This window comes from Ascaphus truei, chromosome 2 (genome assembly GCF_040206685.1).
Source record: "Ascaphus truei isolate aAscTru1 chromosome 2, aAscTru1.hap1, whole genome shotgun sequence".
NCBI lineage: Eukaryota > Metazoa > Chordata > Amphibia > Anura > Ascaphidae > Ascaphus > Ascaphus truei.
In genome coordinates, this window is record NC_134484.1 from 401,747,734 (window position 1) to 401,770,851 (window position 23,118).

Sequence of the window (23,118 nt, forward strand, 5' to 3'; positions counted from 1 at the left end):
CACACAGAGTGTGTGTGTGTGTGTGTGTGTGTGTGTGTGTGTGTGTGTGTGTGTGTGTGTGTGTGTGTGTGTGTGTGTGTGTGTATATATATTATTATACATTCTGAGATGTTATTGAAACAAGAACACACAAATGATTAAAGGACAAAATTACAATGGCCAAGCAAGGCAAAGGTAAGTAAGAATTTACACATAATCCTGCTGTACACGTACAAGAAAGATGTTTGCAGTTACTTAGGTGTTTTTATAATTGCATGTGACTAATATGCATATGCAATTCTTACATCAATTAACACACCCAAATGCAATGTTTTGCTGCAAAGTCAATGGCAGCTTCTCTAAACTTAGCAACTGGCTCCTGGTGGACCATTACTGAACAGACGATTAAAACATAAATATTTATAACACAATTAATTATGAGTGTTAACATTTCCAAAACTTCACGTGTACAAGAACATAGTTGAAAGTTTGGAAACAACACAGTCTTCAGCATACATACAATAGTAATTAGATAATCTGAAGTCAACAAAACAAGGCCAAAGACATATTTTCTGAATTATAACATTTATTTTTTTTGTTCCTTTTGCGAACGAGTAACAGGCCTACTTGTTGTCTCTTGAATTTTCCTTTTTCTTTTGCCACCAACTTTAGGCACAACAGAGCCACTTTGAGTGGCCTCTGGCACTTCACGGGCAGGGCTTATGGGCAGTGACTCACCTACAGGGCTAGTGGCCAGTGACTCACCTACAGGGCTTGTGGCCAGTGACTCACCTACAGGGCTTTTGGGCAGTGATTCACCTACAGGGCTTTTGGGCAGCGATTCACCTACAGGGCTTTTGGGCAGCGATTCACCTACAGGGCTTTTGCGCAGTGACTCACCTACAGGGCTTGTGGGTACTGACTGTTCACGGACAGGGCTTGTGGCAAGTGACTCACCGACAGAGCTTGTGCCCACTGACACATGTGAGCAAGTTGGTAGACACTGCACAAGTGATGGTCGGTCTGTTTCATGTGAGTCTTTTTTTGTTTTTGACCAAAAACTGGTCAGTAGTAACTGCTTGTGTTTTCTTTTTGTGGCCTCCTTTGTAGGTGTCAGCTGCTGAATTTGTACAGATGGCAGCGGTAGGATGTCGTCAGGAACCTGCACACCAATGTCTGCTACTTGACCGGTAACATTTGGGCCTGGTGAATGAATATCAGATGAATGTGGTGAAAACTGACCTGCATGAACAGATCCTGGCTGTGAGGTGTTGAATTGTGGTACATTAGTCATTCTCCAGTAATTAGCTTGTGTTTGCTGAACAACTAATGCTTCGAATGAGGTGTTGATTTTTTGCAACTGTTTAGGCACTTCAATGAAGACTCTGTGGAGATGTGCCAATTGTGATACTGTTTCTTCCTGCAGTCCAATCATCCTTTCCAGCACTGTCATCATGTCTGAATGGCGACGATTTTCTGCGTCCACTATTTTTCCCTCTGAAGCTACAATTGCATCGTATGTGGAAGTTGATGGACGATTTGGCGGTACAACAGTTTCTATTGGCACCTCTTCATGGTCACATGATTGTATTTCAGTCTCTTCTGCGGCGTCATCCTCATCATACTCATCATCCTCATCACCATGATGTTCTAAAAAGAAATGTACACATTATTAAATGGCATGTTAATGTATGCTGTGTTACTATGTAATTGTACTGTGTCCTAAGTAACACCTAACATGTTAGCATACGTTTTATAACCTCACATTAAAAACTACCTTGACTTACGAATAATGTTTGGACTCAGTATGAAATATGAATGAATGAAAAGTTGCTCTAAACTCAGAAGTCCTACATGATAGTTCACATCACTAACACAATACATGTTGCCTTACACTTAATTTGCACTGACACTAAGTAATCCTATTTAAAGAAGATGTGCAAAACAAATAATGAACATGACAACATAACATATAGAAGAGCACATATTATATGGCCAGCAAATGATACACTCACCTTCTAGTTGTGTTGAGCTGGCTGACCCAGGTGAAGACACTTGTTCCATCTCAGGTGACACATGTCCTCCAGGGGCAACTATATATAACAATAACATAAGTTTTACATTTACATGTGTAAATATTGAACAAACACTTATTGTATGTTCTGTATTTATGATTAACTAACAACATCAGTTCCTTAACCGAAAATGTGTGTGAAAGTGAACATAAATAGTTGTAATAACACTGTACATGCCTGTGTACTTAGAAGTTTTGAGTTCCCTAACATACAACATACTATGTTTCTGCAGTAATGCGTGAGGATAAATAGATTAAATTAGTACATAAAAATCATATGTTGTGTAGTGATATCAGTATCATAATGTACATAACTATCATGAGATGACCATTCACAATGGTTATCATGAAGGTGGTCATATTGCAAAAAGTGTTGTTTTTGGTAGAGGATATGTGTGGTACATTAATCGAAGATGTGGCACACCTGAATGTGGCTGTGACTCAACAAGACAACACATGCAGTGTGTGATAATGTGTCTTTGATAGTAGTTCAACTATAGATATGAGTGAACTAATGTGTGACGTACGCTTTGATAAGTAATGAGTTGTTGGGGCATTTAGTAGCTAGAGTTAAGCTTTCAAATGAGTGTGATTAACTTCAGTTGTGCTATTCAGGTTGTAAGAAAGGTATTCCCTTCCCCAAAAAGCCTAATCAGCCACACCTTTCAATTACTTGAAACAGGTGAAAATGGTGTGAACTAAGTTGACCGTGAAATGAGGCTGTAATTAGTGTGTGTGCTGAACCCCACCCCCTCTGTTGAAGTGTATGCTGTGATGAGATATTAATTGCAGCTGCTTTAACACAATGGTAGATGAGCTAAGTAGTCATCTGCAGTGTTTAAGTTATGAAAACAATGACATAACATATGATACGTGTGCCTCATTATGCTGTCTGTATATGACATAAAGCAAAAATGGACCTTTTCATAAGCAACTATAGATGTGTTAGTGCCAGTGATGTTTGTAGGCCGTTACATGCAATTTCTTTGATGCATGCTTAAAATAGGCAGTAATGTCATGTTTGTCGGAGTAAAATCAATAAAATACACAATAATATGATACATATTTCTGTTCTGTACCTGTAGCTACTAATAATTTCTCATGAACATGTGTTACACATGTGTACTACCCTGTTGTTCCCCATCTTCGCCCACCATCAATTGCTTCCACTGCAGCTATGCATTTTGGGAATTCACATGTAAATGAGCACGCAATGGCACGTGCTATATTAGTTACTGCTTTTAGTAGGACTACTACATATATGTCTATTTTGAGATATATATATACAGAATCAGACATATACATATATAGATGCAGGTATGCTTATATTGTGAAGACAGTATAAAAAGCAGTGTAAATATGCAAAATAACTGTAAGCAACGACACGCCTAGTACAGTAATATTTATCACCTGCTGGAAATTGTGACGGATAAATTCCAATGTCACGGTCACCAGCCAAGCCTTCCACGACGACGGTAAGTAATTTTGGCCGAAGCAGCTCCTCCAATGGAGTCAATATGAGACGTTGTGGTGTGGGCCCACCTCCAGTGCCAGTAGCATGCACGCGTTGGTCTTGTATTTTCTTTTTCAATTTGGACCTAATATCATCAAATCTTTTCCGACAATGATACTTGTCCCTGACACTATTCCCACAGGCATTGACACCAATGACTATTGTGTCCCACATTTCTTTTTTGCTTGCTGCACTTGTCCGCCCTTGAAAAACATATAAAAGATATGAGGTAAATTAATAATAATATAAGCACCAGTTTCCTACACTGCTAGCTGTTCCAAGAGATAGCAAACATGCTGTTTTATGTGTAATATGTGAAGCACATGAGCATTCACTACTAAACCTATACATGTAAGCAAGGTTGCATTCATATTGTATGCAGTTCTGGCAAATTGACCGCCTGTGTTTATTTGTCCTTGTAAGGCATGATAAAAAGCTGTGTTTCCACACTAATGAACATAGAAAGATATTGTGTACCCATATTTGCATATGAACAAAACTCAGATGACCTAGGATCACATGTATTTGAATAATAAATGTAAAGGTACACTTACCTACTAAATGTCCATAGAGACTGTCATAGTGCTCCAGAATGCCAGTGACAAGAGCCCTATTTTCCTGGTCATTGAAGCGAGGATTACGTGGCTTCTCCACACGTTTCTTCCGAGCAGGTTTAGGGTCAGAGCTTGGCTGGTGCTGACTGGACTCTCCTTCTTCCAATGGAAGAGCCTCCAAAAGCTGGCCACCAGCAAGCACGCCACCACCAGACACCCCATCAGCAACTGCGCCACCAGCAGCACTCCCAGCACCAGCACTCCCACTCCTAGCACCAGCACTCACACTCCTAGCACCAGCACTCCCACTCCTAGCACCAGCACTCACACTCCTAGCACCAGCACTCACACTCCTAGCACCAGCACTCCCACTCCCAACAACAGCACTCCCACTCCCAGCAACACCACTCGCAGCACCAGCACTCCCACTCCCAACAACAGCACTCCCACTCCCAGCACTCCCACTCCCAACAACAGCACTCCCACTCCCAGCAACACCACTCGCAGCACCAGCACTCCCACTCCCAACAACAGCACTCCCACTCCCAGCACCAGCACTCCCACTCCCAGCAACACCACTCGGTGCACCAGCAACATCACTCCCCTGAACAGAACGTTCACTCCGACGCGTACTCGCACGAGTAGCACTCCCACTCCCACCAGCATCACTCTTCCCACGCTTTGCGGGCATACTTCCAGCACTCACAAAAAACAGACAAGAAATGTACAGGCAATCACACGACCCACTTCCACATATAAAACAAGACAAAGATGTAAACAAAACAACAAAGGACAAAGCTCTCCCAATACACAACAAGTCTCTCAGTCAATATGCAAATCTTCAATCGTCCAGCTCTGTGCGTCTCTCTCTCTCACTCCCAACAACACAGAGAATGATTAGCAGTACACGTTGCCTTTAAATATGGCGCGCAATCAAAAACATGCTTGTTTCGCCTGATTCAGCAAGATTTGTGATTGTGCAACCTAACAGCACCCCGCCACGCACGCCGATACACCTGTGTGTGATCGGCTCATCATCGTGAGAGTGGGCGGATTTGTTTTCGGCTTGATTTTGAATGTATTCGGCACTTACTGCATACGGAGAGGGAAAAACGCCAATAACATGACTAATCGATAAGCTTGCCGATTTCACATAATCGTCGCTTACTGCATGAGGCCCTAAATCTACATTTTACCCAATTCAATCGAGAGGTAATAATGTTGAGACATTTTTTTTATTTGGTTAAAAGGGATTTTGATACATTATGCTGTGATTATATGTATATGAAACTTGGGTAAACAGGAGAAACATGCACTGTATAAATAAAAACAACAATATGACCGCACCGATCATCACAATTGATATACTGTTTGCTTATGACCTGTGCATATAGGGAGACGTTATAGCATAGAACTAAACAACAGGTGATGACAGAATCACCAAAAGATCTACTTACTAGACATTTGCGCTTAATATATCTGTACTATCTGACTCTAGTAGGTAGAGTTACTAGACTCTAGTAGGTATGCTACTCCGATGATAAATAGTAACAGATTACCCATAGTAGCCGCTCCCATCACTGTAGGAAGACGGATACCAGTAAAAGCCAAAATGGCTAAAATAATAACACTTTAATACAACATCAACGAAAGAACAATTACGGTGAACATATATACAGTGTTTAGGGGTAAAAGACTTCCCGGGATATTTAAAAAGTATGTGGGTGCTAAACATACACTACGTAGGCCCATACACATAGCTGCGTAACCAATAATCATCTGCTATTGTATGTATTAGCAAACCCAGGATCTCAGGTTGTATATAATGACCATATATATACATATATATATATATATATATGTATATATATATATATATATATATACAAGTCATTCAACGGTTAAGTTAATTCTGATTTGGCCTAAAGGGCCATCTAATGTCTAAGGTGATTTAGAGGGGTAGTACACAGACAACCATATCTTCTCTCTGTGTTATAATATCAGTAATGAGCACTGAAGTAAGGTAAGTAATGTAGGGAGCAAACAGACAATGATGTGGTGCTCCCACCATGTCTGTATCTTCCTCTATACGCAATGTATATACACGTGGAACTCAATACTTCGTATGCACATACCATCTGACAAAGTGTCCAAAGAATTAGTATCAAGTGGATGCCACATATACAAGTCTGTTAAATGTTGCTATCTGCACCCAGTATACTTCGGAAAGAATGTATATGTAACAGACTTTCTGGCTAAGGCCGACCCACCCAATCTCATATTGGCCCCATGTGGTCTAACCAGTCCCCATTACATGGTAGTGTCTGGGGGTGCACCTGTTGGCAACAGGACTCCTGAGTCTCCCGCATGATGTTGTGTGGGGATGTCAACCCAGACAGGCAGCTGAGGTAGCGTGTATGAGTCCTACCTACATACAGTGCAGCGCCTCCACCTCATCAGGATCTCTGCATCCGCAGGGAGATGGTTCTGATGAGGAACTCCTTCTCGGTGGTGCCTTCCGCTGGAGAGTAACTTCAGTTTCACACGGTGGAGTTGATTTAGAATTGGACATCTTTATTGATTGGTGATATGGCCAGCTGTCCTTCACAGCCAGCAACTCAGCCGCTCATCTTGGCTGGTACTTCCCTTTGAAAGGTATGCTCTGTTAATGAAGTGGAATCACCTCCTGTGCCAGGTCCCTGGACACAGTGTAGGCCCAGCCAGCCGGGCTGCTGCTGGGCCCTCAATTAGAGCAATGTCACTAGTTGCTTCACTAGTACACTCTGGCCTTCTGCTCTGCTTAACCTTGTAGAACCCACTAACTTTGGACAGTGCTGTGCCTTATATACCTCAGGAACCTGGCACATCTCTGATGTCACTAACGGTGGACCCAGAGCATGTTACCACTCCCCTTGAATACATATGACACCTCACCAGGGTGTGAGGGCAAACCTCCATGATTGATGCTGGCAACCCTCTAACTTACCAGGCTTACTGCCAGCATGAGAGAAAACTGTAGTCCATTTAACAACAAGGCTACATATACAATACATGAAATGAACGTGCCAGATAACAGAGTAACCACTATGTACGCTGCTAGTGAACACTCCTTAAAACTATGTAACACATAGGTTGGTAATCAGCTTAAGAGCCATATTGCCCAGTTAGCACATAAAAAACAGTAATCATTCACAGTGCAATTTATATGTACTTTTGTGTAAAGGACTACATCAAGACTAATTGGGCTACACCTGAACACCGATCTGGGCTGTAAAGGGTCTATAATCTGGTGGTGTATGTATGTGTATGCATATGGTTATTCTCATCACCATTATTGGAGTATTTTGGTGAACAGTATCTAGTAATATCTTTTGCACACAGGTGAGATTGTCCTTTATTAAGGTAGTTACTGCACATTGTTTCTCTACATTTCTATATATTTTTTATGAATTGCATTGAGCACGAGTGAAAGTACCAGCACCAAGGAGGACTCTAACTCGCAAAGATGCGATTTGATTTTTGGTTGCACCTGGTATTAATTAGCTAGGATTGGGGAGGGGTATATTAAGTATCCTCTATGGAATAAACCCTGATGAAGTGACTGATGTCATGAAACGCATTGGAAAATTGTAGTAAGTCTCTTTTACTTGACCCGTCTGATCCGCCGTCCACAAGGAACACACGTATCTCTAGCTGTGTAGAGTTCAGGAATATACATACTGTAGCAGTCGCATGCTAACAAGGCTTGGAAAATTGGGGTCTAAGGCTGAGCTTCTTCTATTGTTATGCTGTAAAAGATCTGTGAGATTGTAAGTGCATTACTTACCTTTTTATGGAATGTAAATAATGGAATTACACTAATGGTGTGTTGTGCGTTTTCCCTGTAAGATCATTGTAACCAATAACATAAACAATGTAAGTGGTTACAGAGCAGAACGGACATGTATGCATGTTAATAGGTTCATACAGGTGGCTTTACAAATGTCATATCGGTACGGGTAGAAAAATAATGGCTATCAGCTTAGCAAGGAAGTTATTTTAAATTGCATAATAGTAAAGCTGATACTGTAGTATGAAGTTAGGCAGTAGGAAAATAAATCAATTCCAAGGTGACAATTGGGGGACTGAAAGGCAAGTAAACAGCTACGGCCATAGAGGATCACTAGTGGAAAAACTATAATATACCAGGAAGGAAAAGATACCAATGATGAGAAAAAGCAGCAATACCGCTAGAGACAGACAATCATAACCAAATACAGTAATATTTAAACATCAAGTATAACAAAGATAGAAGGAAGAAAAAGTGTTATATGTATTGCAACACTACTGCCCACTTATAAATAAGCCAGCCAGGCATTAAGTAGTTAATATTGGCTAGTAATAGTCTGGCTAAGTAGTCCAAGTGGCGCAGAAGCGCTCAAGTTCAAGAAGCATAATGTGTGGAATGTCTCCACTATACTGTTTGGATTACATCATATGGTCACATCATGTGTAGCAGTTCCACTTAGCAGAAATAAATCAGATAGTGCCAGATAAAGAGAGAGCACTGAATGAAAACATACAATTGTTCTGTTTCATAGGGGACTAATGATGGCAATTACAAAGAGACGTGGACTGTGTACTGTAAGTATCATTGCCTCTACTTTACTCGTAACACCTGCAAGCTTTATAGAGTATCTGCTTTCCAGTAGCAACAAGGAGAGATAACCTTGTATTAGGCAGGAGTGGCACTCCATGTATGTATGTATGTGTGTGTATATGTCTGTATATAAAAAGTATACATTTATTCCATCCAAAAATACAAAAATTACTCAATGGGATTCATACAAAGAAGTACTGTATGGAGAGATGTAAGTTGGGCGTGACCTTAAGAGGCAGGAAAAAAGATTGAATGGGTTTGAAACCAAACAAAAATCTGTCACATAATAACATGTGTGAAGAAATGAAAATGGCAGTGGGCCAGACATATTGCAAGAAAAAATGGCTATTATCGACACAGATTGTACTTAAATGAATTCCAAGGGGAATAAAAAGACCAAGACGACGACCAAAATTAAAGTTGCAGTTCAAGCTGCTTAAAAATACAAATAGAAATATACCTGGCGCATATAAGTGATATTCAATATACAGTGATTATGTGATAAACAATGAAATAAAATATCTAAAGTCCATAAAGGATATGGTGGTGAATAGGGTGGTTCGTGGCACCCTGAAAACATTTGGATTTGGAAGACCCAAGATACAGTTTCTCTCCACCGCATGCTGCCTTCCTACTTCTAGTAAGTGGGCATTCTTTTGGGCATTCACATCAGACGGCTTCATTGCTTAAAACTATACTGCGCAATGTTGTGTTCCTGTTTTATGTCTCAATCTACAGGACATTAGCTGCTGTGAGGAGGAGGTTTATAACGTGTGTTGAGGACCGAGTCCATTTTCTATTTCTCATCATTGAAGAAAAGACTCTTTCCACCCTATTCACCACCATATCCTTTATGGACTTTAGATGTTATATTTCATTGTTTATCACATAATCACTGTATATTGAATATCACTTATATGCGCCAGGTATATTTCTATATTTGTATTTTTATGTTGTTTTTGGTCATTATTTGAGATAATTTCCACATTAGAAAACCGGGCTGCTTTTTGTGCACTGCACCATTATTTATTAGGTCTAGCGCTTGTTATAGTACCACTTGTTTTTGTAGTTCAAGCTGCTGTTTAAAAAAAATATATATTTTTTCCCCCATTCAATATGTGCATCAATACAATCTGCACACTGACAAGTGATTAGCTAAGCTGCAGATTGATCTGTTCTCCTGTATTCAATTGCTGGCTTGGGGCTATTTAATTCAGTTTTGCATAGAATTTTGGGCAATGTAGTCCTGGAATATGATTGACTGGGCAGTTACTAGATACAATTGGTTCACTGCTAGAGAGAGGGCGGGTCTCAAGAGCCAGAGCCTATCAGAAGGGGAAGGAGCTGTGACTTTGGAAATGCTTCATACATTAGAAACATTAAAAATGTCTTTAAAACATTTTTTAACTTAAAATCTACAAGTATTTTCTCATAGTACAGAACTGATTTATTAAAAAAACACACGTAGGATATTGCTTGAACTGCTGCTTTAAGATGTGAGGATAAAATTAGAAAAAAAAATTAAGCAACACGGAGATGAGAGGCTTGCAATCACAGTACTTGGAAGATCATTGGGGAGCAGTTTATCTACATGGGCTGAAAGGGTGATGATGACTTATAAAGTGCGAGAGGAAGAGTGGAAGATGTGAGACAGGATAGAGTGGATGACATCCAAACTTCTGGAACAAATTTTTTCTTTACATAGACTTAACTTTCTCAACTCCTATAACTTACTTGACCCTCATTAGGTCTAGTTCTTTTCATACCACTCTCTCCCTTCCTGTGTCTCATACCAACTCATCACGGAATTCTCTGTAAGTGTAGCTCAAGGCTCTGTTTTAGGTCCCTTACACCTCTCTCTATATACACTCTTGCTGGGTGACCTTATTGATATCTTTGGATTCAGTTATGAATTCTATGCTGATAACACATAATTATATTTATCTACACCTGACCTTACACTTTCAGTACTGTAAACAAATGTCCGTCTGGATGGCCCTTCACTGCATTAAGCCTAACAAGGCTAAGACAGGCCTCCACATATTCCCTTCTAAACCAATCCCAATAGTTTCCAATATAGTCAATAACACTTTCATCCACCCAGTCTCGAAAGCACGCTGCCTACAGCTTAGATTTAACTCAACCCTTTCCTTCTTCCCACATATAAGATGTTTTCACAGAATTATACCATTTCTTCCTTCACAATATTGCTAAGATACGGCCCTATGTTCTGTTCCCACAAAAAATCTGATGCTTTCCATTGCTCTCTTTCTTATTGATTATTGTAACATTCATTTATATGGCCTACCGGCCTCACACCTCTCTCCTTAACAAACCATTCAAAATGCTGCCGTTCTAATCATCTCCTACTTTTCTAGCTGTATATCTGCTTCTGACCTTCTGAACGCCATCTCCTGACTTACTATTAACTTCTGTATAAACTACAACATTCTCCTTTTTGTTTTAAGGCTCTACATACCTCTGCACCTCCATATACTCAGATTTCCTGTTACACTCAAGGTTGACTCATCTTTGTTCCTTTACCTCTACAGCCCTCTCCTGTCTAAAACCCTTTTCACTAATCTCTTCCTACCTATGACTCAATATTTATCAAGGACTTTCACTTTGCACATTCAAAGCCCTGCTAAAAATGTCCAGTACCTCTTAAAAGAAGCAGCTCACTAAATGTTCTAAGCCTCTACTATGAACTCCAGATGCCCTTGACCTCCCTGACTCCAGTTATACTCCCACTGTGTCTGTAAACCTTTTGACATACTACATAGATTTTAAGCTCTTCAGGGCAGGGCCTTCCTTTGCCATATGTTGTCATTTACCCATTGCTCGTATCCCCATTGTTTGTAATTTATTTACAGAACCTAATATTGTAATTTTGTTAAGCGCTGTTTACAATGTTGGAGCTATATAAAAAAAACTAAAAACTATATATAGGTACATACTATCTACTTACCAAAAGTTAACACACTATATATATATTTTTTTTTAAATATGATGAACAGAACACCAAAATCAGGTTCTCTGCTCTACAAACTCACACAGCCACATAATGAGCCACAGACAAGACACACTTACAAACAAAAGCAGACCAACAAGCATAATGGGAAGTGGCTCATACAGCTTTTTTTTTTTTTTTTAATATCCTATTTACAGACATAGTAAGGGTTATGGCTTCTACTGTCACTTTATGGGGGACTCTTCTGTCATATTCTGTGTTATTACATTCCTTGAGGCCTGTGACAATTCTGTGATAATTTGCATTGTAACGTGTTATTCTATGTTATCAGTAGGGAAAACAAGCTTGCTACAGTAAATGCAGAATGTTGTGTTAAAACGCAGACTATCACAGAGTTTCCATAGGATTTAATGGCAGTGATAATACATAATATTGGAGAATATTCCACCACAACACAGCTGTATATCTAAAAGCACCAGTTTAAGCAGTGGCCAACACTGCACTCATTTATTTTTCATGCAAGCTAGGAGCACAGTGGAGCTGAAGACGAGCATATATTGAAGTGAACAAGTATTATAATTTTATGGTCATATGTCACATATCCTTTATGGACAAAATACATTACAGGTTAGTGGCTTCCTAACTGTCACAATATATATGTTATACGACTGTGAAATGTGTTAATGACACACAAAAACAACAGAACAAAAATTATTGCTGAGATATGTCACAAAAATAGCAAAACTGTTAACCAATATAGACCAATATATAAAAAATCTTACATTAGAAATTGACCATCTCTTGCATAGCAATACTATGGAACACAGGGTATTAAATAGGATAGACTACAGGAAGAGTTTTAAATCCCATTCCATATTTAACCCCTTCGGTACCCGGGTGTCCAGCATAAATATCCAAAATGCTTCTCTGCAATATACACAATACATCCTATCACCACCCTGAACTGGAAACTGAACATGTTCTATAAATATGCATTTTAAATGATGTCCCTTAGGAAAAGGTAGAAAAAGGTTTTGACACTGGATGTGTCAAGTCTCCCCTTGACCTCATGTGTTCCAGAATATGTAATTTCCATTGTCAACCCGTCATACTGTTTTGCACATCCACAACTCAATAGATAAACAAGATAAACAACGTGATCTCTATTACATATAACAGAGTATATTTTTACATTTCTGGTTTGTTCTTTTTTCTCCAAGTTCTTGGTTTACAGTAAATAGGGACAGATTATACAATGACTGCATGGAAATGAGCCCACTAGTGCAGGAAATAAACTTAGCTCTACTCTCTTTGGGAGAGTTAAAGATACTGGGTGATAATACATTACCCAGTGAGTGATTTCACGAATAGAAACATTGGGTCAAATGAAATCTTGTCTTTACAAATCATTCCCATATTTCTTGGCCCTGAAATGAGATGGATCAGAATCAATCAAATCCTCTCTCTTTCCAGATAAAGCATATGGAAAGGTTTTATGGACTAACCATGAATCGCTGAAAAAGATTCTTAGATCTAAAATGAAAATCTTCAATAGTCGAACAGTTGGACCGTAAACGCAGAAACTGTCCTTGAGGAATTCCACGAAATAAAATACGTAAATGACAGCTTTTTGTGTGTAGCAAAGCAGTCATAGAATTTTCCTTTCTGTAGATATGTGTGTGGACCATTTCATCCATGCCTATATATATATACACAATTGTGTGAAAAATAAAGTACACCCTCTTTGAATTCTATGGTTTTACATATCAGGACATAACAATCATCTGTTCCTTAGCAGGTCTTAAAATTAGGTAAATACAACCTCAGATGAACAACCACACATGACATATTACACCGTGTCATGATTTATTTAACAAAAATAAAGCCAAAATGGAGAAGCTATGTGTGAAACTAAGTACACCCTTACTGCTTCCATAGGAATTAAGATGCTAAGTAGCAGACGGGTGCTGCTAATCAAATGCCCTTGATTAATTGATCATCAGCAAGTGTGACCACCTCTATAAAAGCCAAAGCTTTAGCAGTTTGCTGGTCTGGAGCATTCAGGTGTGTGTTAACACAATGCCAAGGAGGAAAGCCATCAGCAATGATCTTAGAGAAGCAATTGTTGCTGCCCATCAATCTGGGAAGGGTTATAAGGCCATTTCCAAACAATTTAAAGTCCATAATTATACAGTGAGAAAGATTATTCAAAAGTGGAAAACATTCAAGACAGTTGCCAATCTTCCCAGGAGGGGACGTCCCAGCAAATTCACCCCAAGGTCAGACCGTGCAATGTTCAGAGAAATTGCAAAAAAAACAAGAGTTACATCTCAGACTCTGCAGGTCTCAGTTAGCATGTTATTTGTTAAAGTTCATGACCGTACAATTAGAAAAAGACTGAACAAGTATGGTTTGTTTGGAAGGGTTGCGAGGAGAAAGCCTCTTCTCTCTAAAAAGAACATGGCAGCACGGCTTAGGTTTGCAAAGTTGCATCTGAACAAACCACAAGACTTCTGGAACAATGTCCTTTGGACAGACGAGACCAAAGTGGAGATGTTTGGCCATAATGCACAGCGCCACATTTGGCGAAAACCAAACACAGCATATCAGCACAAACACCTCATACCGACTGTCAAGCACAGTGATGGAGGGGTGATGATTTGGGCTTGTTTTGCAGCCATAGGACCTAGGAACCTTGCAGTCATTGAGTCGACCATGAACTCCTCTGTATACCAAAGTATTCTAGAGTCAAATGAGAGGCCATCTGTCCGACAGCTAAACTTAGCCGAAATTGTGTCATGCAACAGGACAATGATCCCAAGCACACCAGCAAATCTACAACAGAATGGCTGAAAAAGAAAAAAATCAAGGTGTTGCAATGGCCCAGTCAAAGTCCAGACCTCAACCTGATAGAAATGCTTTGGCTGGACCTTAAGAGAGCTGTGCATAAACAAATGCCCACAAACCTCAATGAACTGAAGCAACGTTGTAAAGAAGAGTGGGACAAAATTCCTCCACAATGATGTGAGAGACTGATAAAGTCATACAGAAAACTATTACTTCAAGTTATTGCTGCTAAAGGTGGTTCTACAAGCTATTGAATCATAAGGTATACTTAGTTTTTCACACATGGCTTCTCCATTTTGGCTTTATTTTTGTTAAATACTGTCAATCATGACACAGTGTAATATTGTATGTGATGAAAATGATATTTGAGTGACGACTGAATGATAAGTATTAGTATTTAAAAATAGAACAAGTAATTAAACTCTTCCACAGATCTATTCCAAATAATAAATAAGTCATCAATGCAGCACCTATAAAGAATTATATGCTAACAAAATGGATTTCCATCGCCAAGCACGTTAGACTTCTCCCACCAACCCATGAATAGGTTGGTATAGGAGAGGACAAAACCAGTACCCATGGCAGTCCCACGTGCTTGGAGATAGAAAGCATCAAACAAAAAATAATTGTAGGTGAGCAAAAAGGGTATACTATCCAAAATAAAAATAATATGTGGTGGTGATAGTGATGATGAAGTGTCTAGAAATTATATAGTGGCAATGTCACCCAAATATAATTAGGTGTCTAGTGAAAATCCGTCAAAAGTGATAATACTTGAGAAGTGTCTAATAAATAAGATGGAAGTATGAAAACTATGATCTACATAGATAGATGTTCACCTAGGGACCTGATACTAGAGACAATTGGTCTACCAGGTTTGCATTCAAGTGACAGTTTCTTTGTAATAGGCTCTCTTGATGACCACTACAACCCATTTATTGGCATTCTTCACTATATTTGACATTATTCTTAATGGACATGACTGCTGCTTGTTCATTGGAAGTTAGATGTGAATCTTCCATTGTGTTGCAAATACCCTTAGAGAAGAGTGAAAGATCCCTTTCCACAGATCTCTGGAAGATTTCAATTAAATTACCACTCATAAGTAGGATAATATTTAGAGCCTCTTTTAAGGCCAGAGTCTGCTCTACCCAAAAATGTAGTTAATAAGTCTCTATGGTCAGATTGTTTATCTAATAAATCTGTAAGATCTTGAACATTGCAATGATCTTTAAAGTCAGATACATACTACGTTTTGTTGTCATAGAAAGACACAACACCTCCACCCGGTGGGGTGTTGGTGTAAGGCATGGCTATAACACCAACACAGTCATCTGATCATTGGTTAAAAAATCTCTCTAATGTAAGTTTGCTTATAAATTGACAATATCTGGTGCAAAAGATAGTCCATAGTTGAGAACAGAGAGCTCTGTTGGAGTCAAGGAATGTTCCAAAATATTGATTACATTGGTATCCTCAATTTTCAGTATCTTCTCCATTTCAGTGATGTTGACCCTCGATTCATTCTTCCTCCGTCTTGATCTTTTCTGGGTTTTTTTTTAATATCCTCCCAGTGTACGGTTACAGCTCCAATTCCAAAAGGTTTTCCTAGGGAAATCAGCTGCCTCTGCTGAAGATGTAATAGATTAATTCTCAAAGAAGGAGATGCTGTAAGGAAAGAAGTCATGGTCAGACAGTTCAAATTCCATATTGTAATTAGTATTAGATATCCTTCTGGATGTTTTTTTTGAGAACAGAGCTTGATGTTTTCCTATTTTGAAAACCTATACATTATGCTTATGCAATATACTGTATCAATTCTCCCCCAGTTTAGTCCTCAAAAGAAACCAACCAGTCAAGATTCCAGGGTAGCAAATATCTAAGCATGTTGTCTGAGTGATAGATAGAGCTGGGTTAATTGGTTAATGAAGTGTTTGTTAAAAATAAAGAAATCTTGTCAATCTTGCATTGTTGGATCATTTCAACGTCTGAATTGCATTGTATATCAACAAATAACAATGTCACCTTGAACTAAACCAATATGCTTTAAAAGTACATTTTAAGCATATATTAAACCTTATATATGCCATAAAGGTAATACAACTTGAACTATATGGCAGACTGAAATGTGGATTTTACATATACAGTGTGATTAGTCTATAATTACTATTTGTATTGATATGACATTACAGATCTCCCTGTCATCCACTGCAGTAAATGGATATATTTATTATATTTTCTACATAACCCCCCCTGTGCCATTGTGCCCAGAAAGCCCAGTCTCTCTTACTGATCAATGTCTTGCCCATTCTCATAGTCACTGTGTCTGTCTCTGTTTCACAGCTCAAAGTCTCAGTTTTCTATTGCTATATTCTCCCTGTATGATTTTACTAATGAGTTGAGTTACGGTCTCTATCCAAAGTTACCAAATGTCAACTCAATGTCATATGTATTTCAAAACTTCAGTACAGCTTTTGCACAGACATAACAGCAGAATGTCCATGCACCGAAAGCAGCCTGTTGGCTAATGACACCTCATAGTAGTTGGGACTAGTATTTTAATCTGGTCTGTAACTGTTACATACGCTTATAATATATATTATCTTTACCTGTGCTTGCAATGTCTTGTATATAATGTATATCCTGTTCACTTATGTAATTATGTATTTGTAACCATGTATTATTTGTCATCTTAACTCTATGCTCACGACATACTTGAAAACGAGAGGTAACTCAATGTATTACTTACTGGTATTTTTTTTTTATAAATAAATACTCTGCTACTACAATCAGCCTTATAAGCCTAGTTGTTTGTGATTTTCATGATTTTTCTCCAGTAGGGTAAATGCTAAAAATGTAATGTATACCACAGATCTGACTTAAATTTTTATTATAAATGTAATTTATAGCTATTGACTTAATTTTGCTCTGAATACTGTTATTCAAATGGCAGTATTTGTCATTTAAATAAGCAGTCCCACTGATTCCCCTTTTCATCTTGTTAATATGGATAATATTGATTGTGTTTTCCCCAGTTATGGTTTTCAGCCTACTAATCATATCTTAAATCATGAAGCAAACATTGAGTAGATGTTATACAGGTGACTGTTTTCAGTGCAACTGTATATGGGGTAGTCAGTTTTACCATTCCACTACTTGCATTGTTAAATTGTAAGATTCACTTAGCTTCATTAGACTATTTAACATAACGTTAATCTAAGTTTATGTCTGTTAATTATAACACAGTATTCACTCAAACAAATAACAACTTAAAGCAGCAACCCCCCCCCCCCCATTTTTTCATAATAATGTGTTGTTAACACTCTGCGAATGAGCTTAATTCCACCTGTTATATTTGCACATAATTAGCTTAGTCAACGTTAACTCGAAAGTAACAACCGTTCTTGTTTTAGATTTAAGTTATTTGCCTTGATTTACACAGCGAAGTGAATCTAGGCCTAGTTGCCTTTAGATACTCTGTAGCAAGATTAAATGAATGGGCCGAAAGTTGTTTAAAGGTTTAGTAAACATTGCCCTTCTCCTGGTCCATAGGTCTTAGTCATACAAATCCACACTATAAGGAACAGCTAATGACCTTGGCCACATCAGTATAATCTTTTGCTCTGTTTACCCCTTGGTTCTCTTATATTATCACCACATTTTAATCAAATGTAGAATTCAAATATCTTTGTCCCTGATTGATTACCGTAACACAACTGACTATCATTAACTGTAATCGATTCTCAAAAGCTTATCACATGCTTAGGGCTACTGGCAAAAAATAATTGTTTTCAGATGTATTCTCTTCAAACAGCTCAAAGGTAATTTGCCAGATCATATATCTAGTTCAACAGCGTCAATTGAAATCCATTTTTTTCCTCCTGTCTGCTAATAATTTTTCGACAATTTAAATGAAATGGAATGTAGGTAACATTTAGCAGATGTTGTGTCATGTTATCTTCGAAAAAGGAAATTCTGTGCCATAGGTCTAAAAACTCATCACTCTTCTATGAACTTGAAGAACAAATTAGACACTTTCAATCATTTATTTTGCAGATGTAGATATTTTGTCAAGGGCAGCCACCTCTACTGATGTTCAATTATCAAAATTCAATTTTCTGTCTATGCTGTCTCAATTTAACTCTTATCTGACTCATGTGGATATAATAACAATGTTGTTGAACATGAACTTCTGATTTTTAAGTATGGATCTTAAGACACTATTGTAATGTTAACATCTCATATAGCAATGAACAACTAGAGCCCTCTATTACCTAACAAACAGACCCCTTCCTTGTCTCCCCTTAGGACGACTCATCTGCTGATGTCCTGACGTGCTAGGCCGGTGACCTGCTGTCCTGTGTTTGTCCTGTAGATCCTGTGTATCTTTTGAACTTGAACTACTTATGACTTCGATACGGACTCTTGCTGGAACTATTGCATATTTCTCTGAGTTTCTAAAGATACAGTATCAACTAACTTGTTGATGTTACTAATGTCTCTACCTATGTGGGATAGTTCACTATATGCCTTTTGTCTCATCTATGTTGCCTTATTTTGGCATTCTACTGCAATAAAGACACAAGTTTTGGGGCTCTGGCAGACCTCTAACCTGTGACTAAGGCTTTGCCTATAGTGATACCGACGGCGACAGGATGGGTGACGTCACCCGTCGCCGTCGCCACCGGCGAAAGTTATGTTTCGCCGGTCGGTGGCATCGCGGGATTCCCGCAATTTGATTTGTTCAAGGGCCGTCACGTGACGCGACGGTCCTTGAAAAATCAAATTCTACCGCCGTCAAGTTTTCGCTCCTTCGCTTGTCGCAGTCGCGTGCACTATAAGTGCGGCCCAAGAAATCATGTATGTTGTGACTTAGCTATAGCTTTTGAGGAATTATTCTTGACTGTGACATGATTTTGTTCTCCCTTTTTTGTCACTACAGTTATTCATGTCCCATTCCCTACAATATTCATTCTGTGATTGAGCTTTTATAACCAGGTTAGTTTTTTGTGTAGGGTAGGTACTGTTCCACTCATGTACATTGCATATACTTTTGTATTTTCACACATCTTTTTGACCGGCCTGACTAGATGATAGAGACTTTTTTTTTTTAAGCGAATCTTCTTTGCTGGCACCTACCTAAATTCTCATAGGACTAAAACTCCTTCATGGAGACAACAATGCGTCACGATCAGGCGTATACACAATCGCACGCATGCGCCCCCACAGGTTCAAAATTCACACAGCACTCAAAGTCGTTCATGCAGACGAAAATGCGATCAGGCAAGCAAACAGTACTTTTATAAGCAAACCTGCCACTACCAGTACTTTTATATCCAAACCTGACACATTACCAATACTTTTATATCCAAATCTGAATCAGTACCAATACTTTTATATCCAAACCTGACACATTACCAATATTTTTATATCCAAATCTGAATCAGTACCAATACTTTTATATCCAAACCTGCCACAGTACCAATACTTTTATATCCAAACCTGCCACTACCAGTACTTTTATATCCAAACCTGCCACTACCAGTACTTTTGTATCCAAACCTGTCACTACCAGTACTTTTATATCCAAACCTGACACAGTACCAATACTTTTATAATCAAACCTGCCACAGTACCAATACTTTTATAATCAAACCTGCCACAGTACCAGTACTTTGATATCCAAACCTGACACAGTACCAGTACTTTTATATCCAAACCTGCCACAGTACCAATACTTTGATATCCAACCTGCCACAGTACTAGTACTTTTATAATCAAACCTGCCACAGTACCAATGCTTTTATATCCAAACATGACACAGTACCAATACTTTTATATAAAAACCTGCGACGACTTTAACATAAACTTTGACTGAAGAAACACTGCTGCTCATTGCAATCATGCAAGAAACATTCAATTTAACTCTCAACACCAATCCAGCCATTCCAACTACAAGATCAGGTTCGACCTTTGATGCAGTCAGCATTTAGATACTTTACAATCCAAAATACTGTATATGTACTTTACTTCCTTTAGTTATCATAAGTCAATTGTATCATGTATTCCAACTGATACTATGGAAATTTCTGCAAAAAAATAAATAAAATAAATTACAGTATACTCTCAAAAGTCTTTCATTCAATCAAAAACATCAAAATACAATTTCAGTGACAAAACACAAAAGTTTCACTTAGAATGCGCGTGCTCGGCACACACTCCGTCTTTTTTTATATCATCTGTTTCATTGCTCTACATTTCATGTTTTGCATTGTATCTTGTTCCGGTCCATTTGATTCCTCATAGCTAGGAGTTTTTCAGCAGACCCTTACAGGAGTATGAGGTTCTTTCGGGGTCCTGTGTTTTTACGCTGTTTTTTTTTAAAAGTGAAACTTCTTAGCTGACTGTAGCTCATTGGAAAATCTCATAGGATAAAATGGGTTGAGTTGTGACTTCCTATGAAACGGAAGTAGCATACTGCGCATGTGCAGACTGAGGCAGCAGAAGGGGAGCAGAAGTTCTCGTCACAGACCTCAGACTCTTGCTCTCCTCTGCGATCCTGAGAAGGGAGGGAACAGGGCTGCTGCTGCTAGGGGGCTGGGCAGCTTCCTCCACCCTGATTTGGCTGTATTACACAGCAGAAGGTTATCAGGAGAAAGTAGCAAGAGCCTGGGGGTGGAGCAATGGAGCGCACAAAAGCATGGAGCAGAGATAGGTAAGGTTGTGTGTTCTGTGTCCTCTGTGTATTTGTTCTGGTGTGTGTGTTTTCTCTGGCTGTCCCTATTGTGGTGAGAATGACAAGGAGGGAGGATGCAGGGAGGGGGTTGTGAGAGGATAAAAATATACACACACATATGTAGCGCACTTTCCCCCACCCCTGGGAGATAGAGAGGCTAAGGTGTGTGTGGTGCGTTACCTGTGGCTCACAGGAGGCCTAAACCTCCGCCGCTGGAAGCTTGGGGTGTAACTGATTTGATGGTGACAGCGCCTCCAACTGCGGGGGATCCTAACTATGTGGGATAGCGCTGTGCAGGACCATATATGAATAATACACCCTGATGCAGTAAAACAATAGCAATTTACTGTATGCATAGAACAATAGAAAAGTCAAATAATAACCCCACTACAGCAACTCTAGGCCTCACAGGGCCACAACCCCTCACCGTGCCTTCCCAACACCATGTCCACACCCCTGTGGAGTTTACCCCATTGTACTAAGGTGCTCTGGGCACCGTACCATCCCAATATCCACAGAACCAACCAACCAACCAACCAAAAAGTGTGTGAGACAGCGCTGCCCACTAGCCCGTGTATAGTTGGTGCACTTGGTGAGAGGTACCTGCCGGGTGTGTCCACAACCTGGTGCACAGATGACGCAGATGGGATCCACAGATCCGATGATGAACCACGCCACCTCCGCCTCTACAATGGGTGGGTCCCTCCTGGATGGTACCACCTTAATAGTATCACAGGGGGATGATCTGGTCCCAGATCACCCTGACTCAGGATGCCGCCGCGTCCTGGCTTTTCCCCTATGCTCTGGTTCTACAGGGGCAGCGTCCCTATCTGCAGCACCCCTGAAGAAGTTTGGTTGCACCCGGATGAAACGCGTAGGGTTTCTGCTTCATCCCGTGGAGGTTGCCTGCCTGGAGATCCAGTGAAGTCGGTGCCGACCCTCTGTTTGGTGTTTGTGTCTCCCCGCCGAGCCTGCTCATCTATTCCCCGCTACTGCCGCCATCGCCGAGCTTACCATACTCGCAGTCGCAGACAGTGATAGGCGGAGAGATTCCTGTGATGTCAGATGCCATCCCTGAATGCGGAAGGAGAGCCAGGGAAGACACGCCACCCAATCACACAGTATATCGACACCCCACACTACAGGACCCAGAGTGGTGAATCTGCTTGATTTTATTCCTGAACATGTGAGTGCATAGAGCGCCTTGGCTCTTGAATTGTTTTATTAAATTGTGTTACGTTATATTCTCTTTTTTTCTCTTTTTATGATCTGAGACTCCAGCATCATCCATCCAATTGATTCATACCACCCTTTACACCTTAGAGGAGTTCTTGCGCTTATTGTGTCCTTTCTATGCTATTCTGAGGTATTGTGTAATTCCTCTCACCAGCAGCATCTCCTCATGGTGATATTCATTTATATTTTTTTCACTAATCACCTTGTCACTTGTTATTTGGGTTTGTGCTTTTAAACCTTCCTATATCACATACACAACCTACCCTATCTGCATCCCAGCTCTGACTGTCTATCCTCCTCAACGCGCCAAATGTAAAAACTGTAGTCCTCCGTGAATCCCACAGCCCTAATGGCTGCTTCTCACCATCTGACTAGCAGCCCCTGGAGCTACTGGGGATTGCAATTCCCCTGCGGGACCTATGTGTAATGTCCGCCTTCTGCTCCTGCTCTCTGCGCATGCGCAAAGCCTTCTCCTAATTGGCGCCAGCTTGCAGTGCTTCCACAGTGCCACCTTTTGCTTCAAAACCATAAAAAAATTTACATTTGCGTGTCACTTCCCAGTATCCCTT

General features: G+C 39.7%; 1 protein-coding gene across 1 annotated transcript; it reads right to left on the reverse strand.

The window, feature by feature from the left end:
- Positions 1 to 565: 565 nt before the first annotated feature.
- Positions 566 to 22,385, reverse strand: LOC142488266 (uncharacterized). Its single transcript, XM_075588639.1, has 4 exons — positions 22,328 to 22,385; positions 3,464 to 3,769; positions 1,995 to 2,072; positions 566 to 1,629 (listed from the first exon to the last, which is right to left on the reverse strand). Exons 1-4 carry the CDS (start codon positions 22,383 to 22,385, stop codon positions 566 to 568), a joined length of 1,506 nt encoding a protein of 501 aa, XP_075444754.1.
- Positions 22,386 to 23,118: the final 733 nt, after the last annotated feature.

Bases quoted from the DNA above. Each gene is read 5' to 3' on its own strand.
- LOC142488266 (XM_075588639.1), bottom strand. From the start codon at position 22,385: ATGGCATCTGACATCACAGGAATCTCTCCGCCTATCACTGTCTGCGAC. The intron at 2,073-3,463 runs GTGATAAATATT...TGTTATATATAG, and splicing joins TCCGTCACAATTTCCAGCAG to TTGCCCCTGGAGGACATGTG. The intron at 1,630-1,994 runs GTGAGTGTATCA...ATTTCTTTTTAG, and splicing joins CAGCTCAACACAACTAGAAG to AACATCATGGTGATGAGGAT.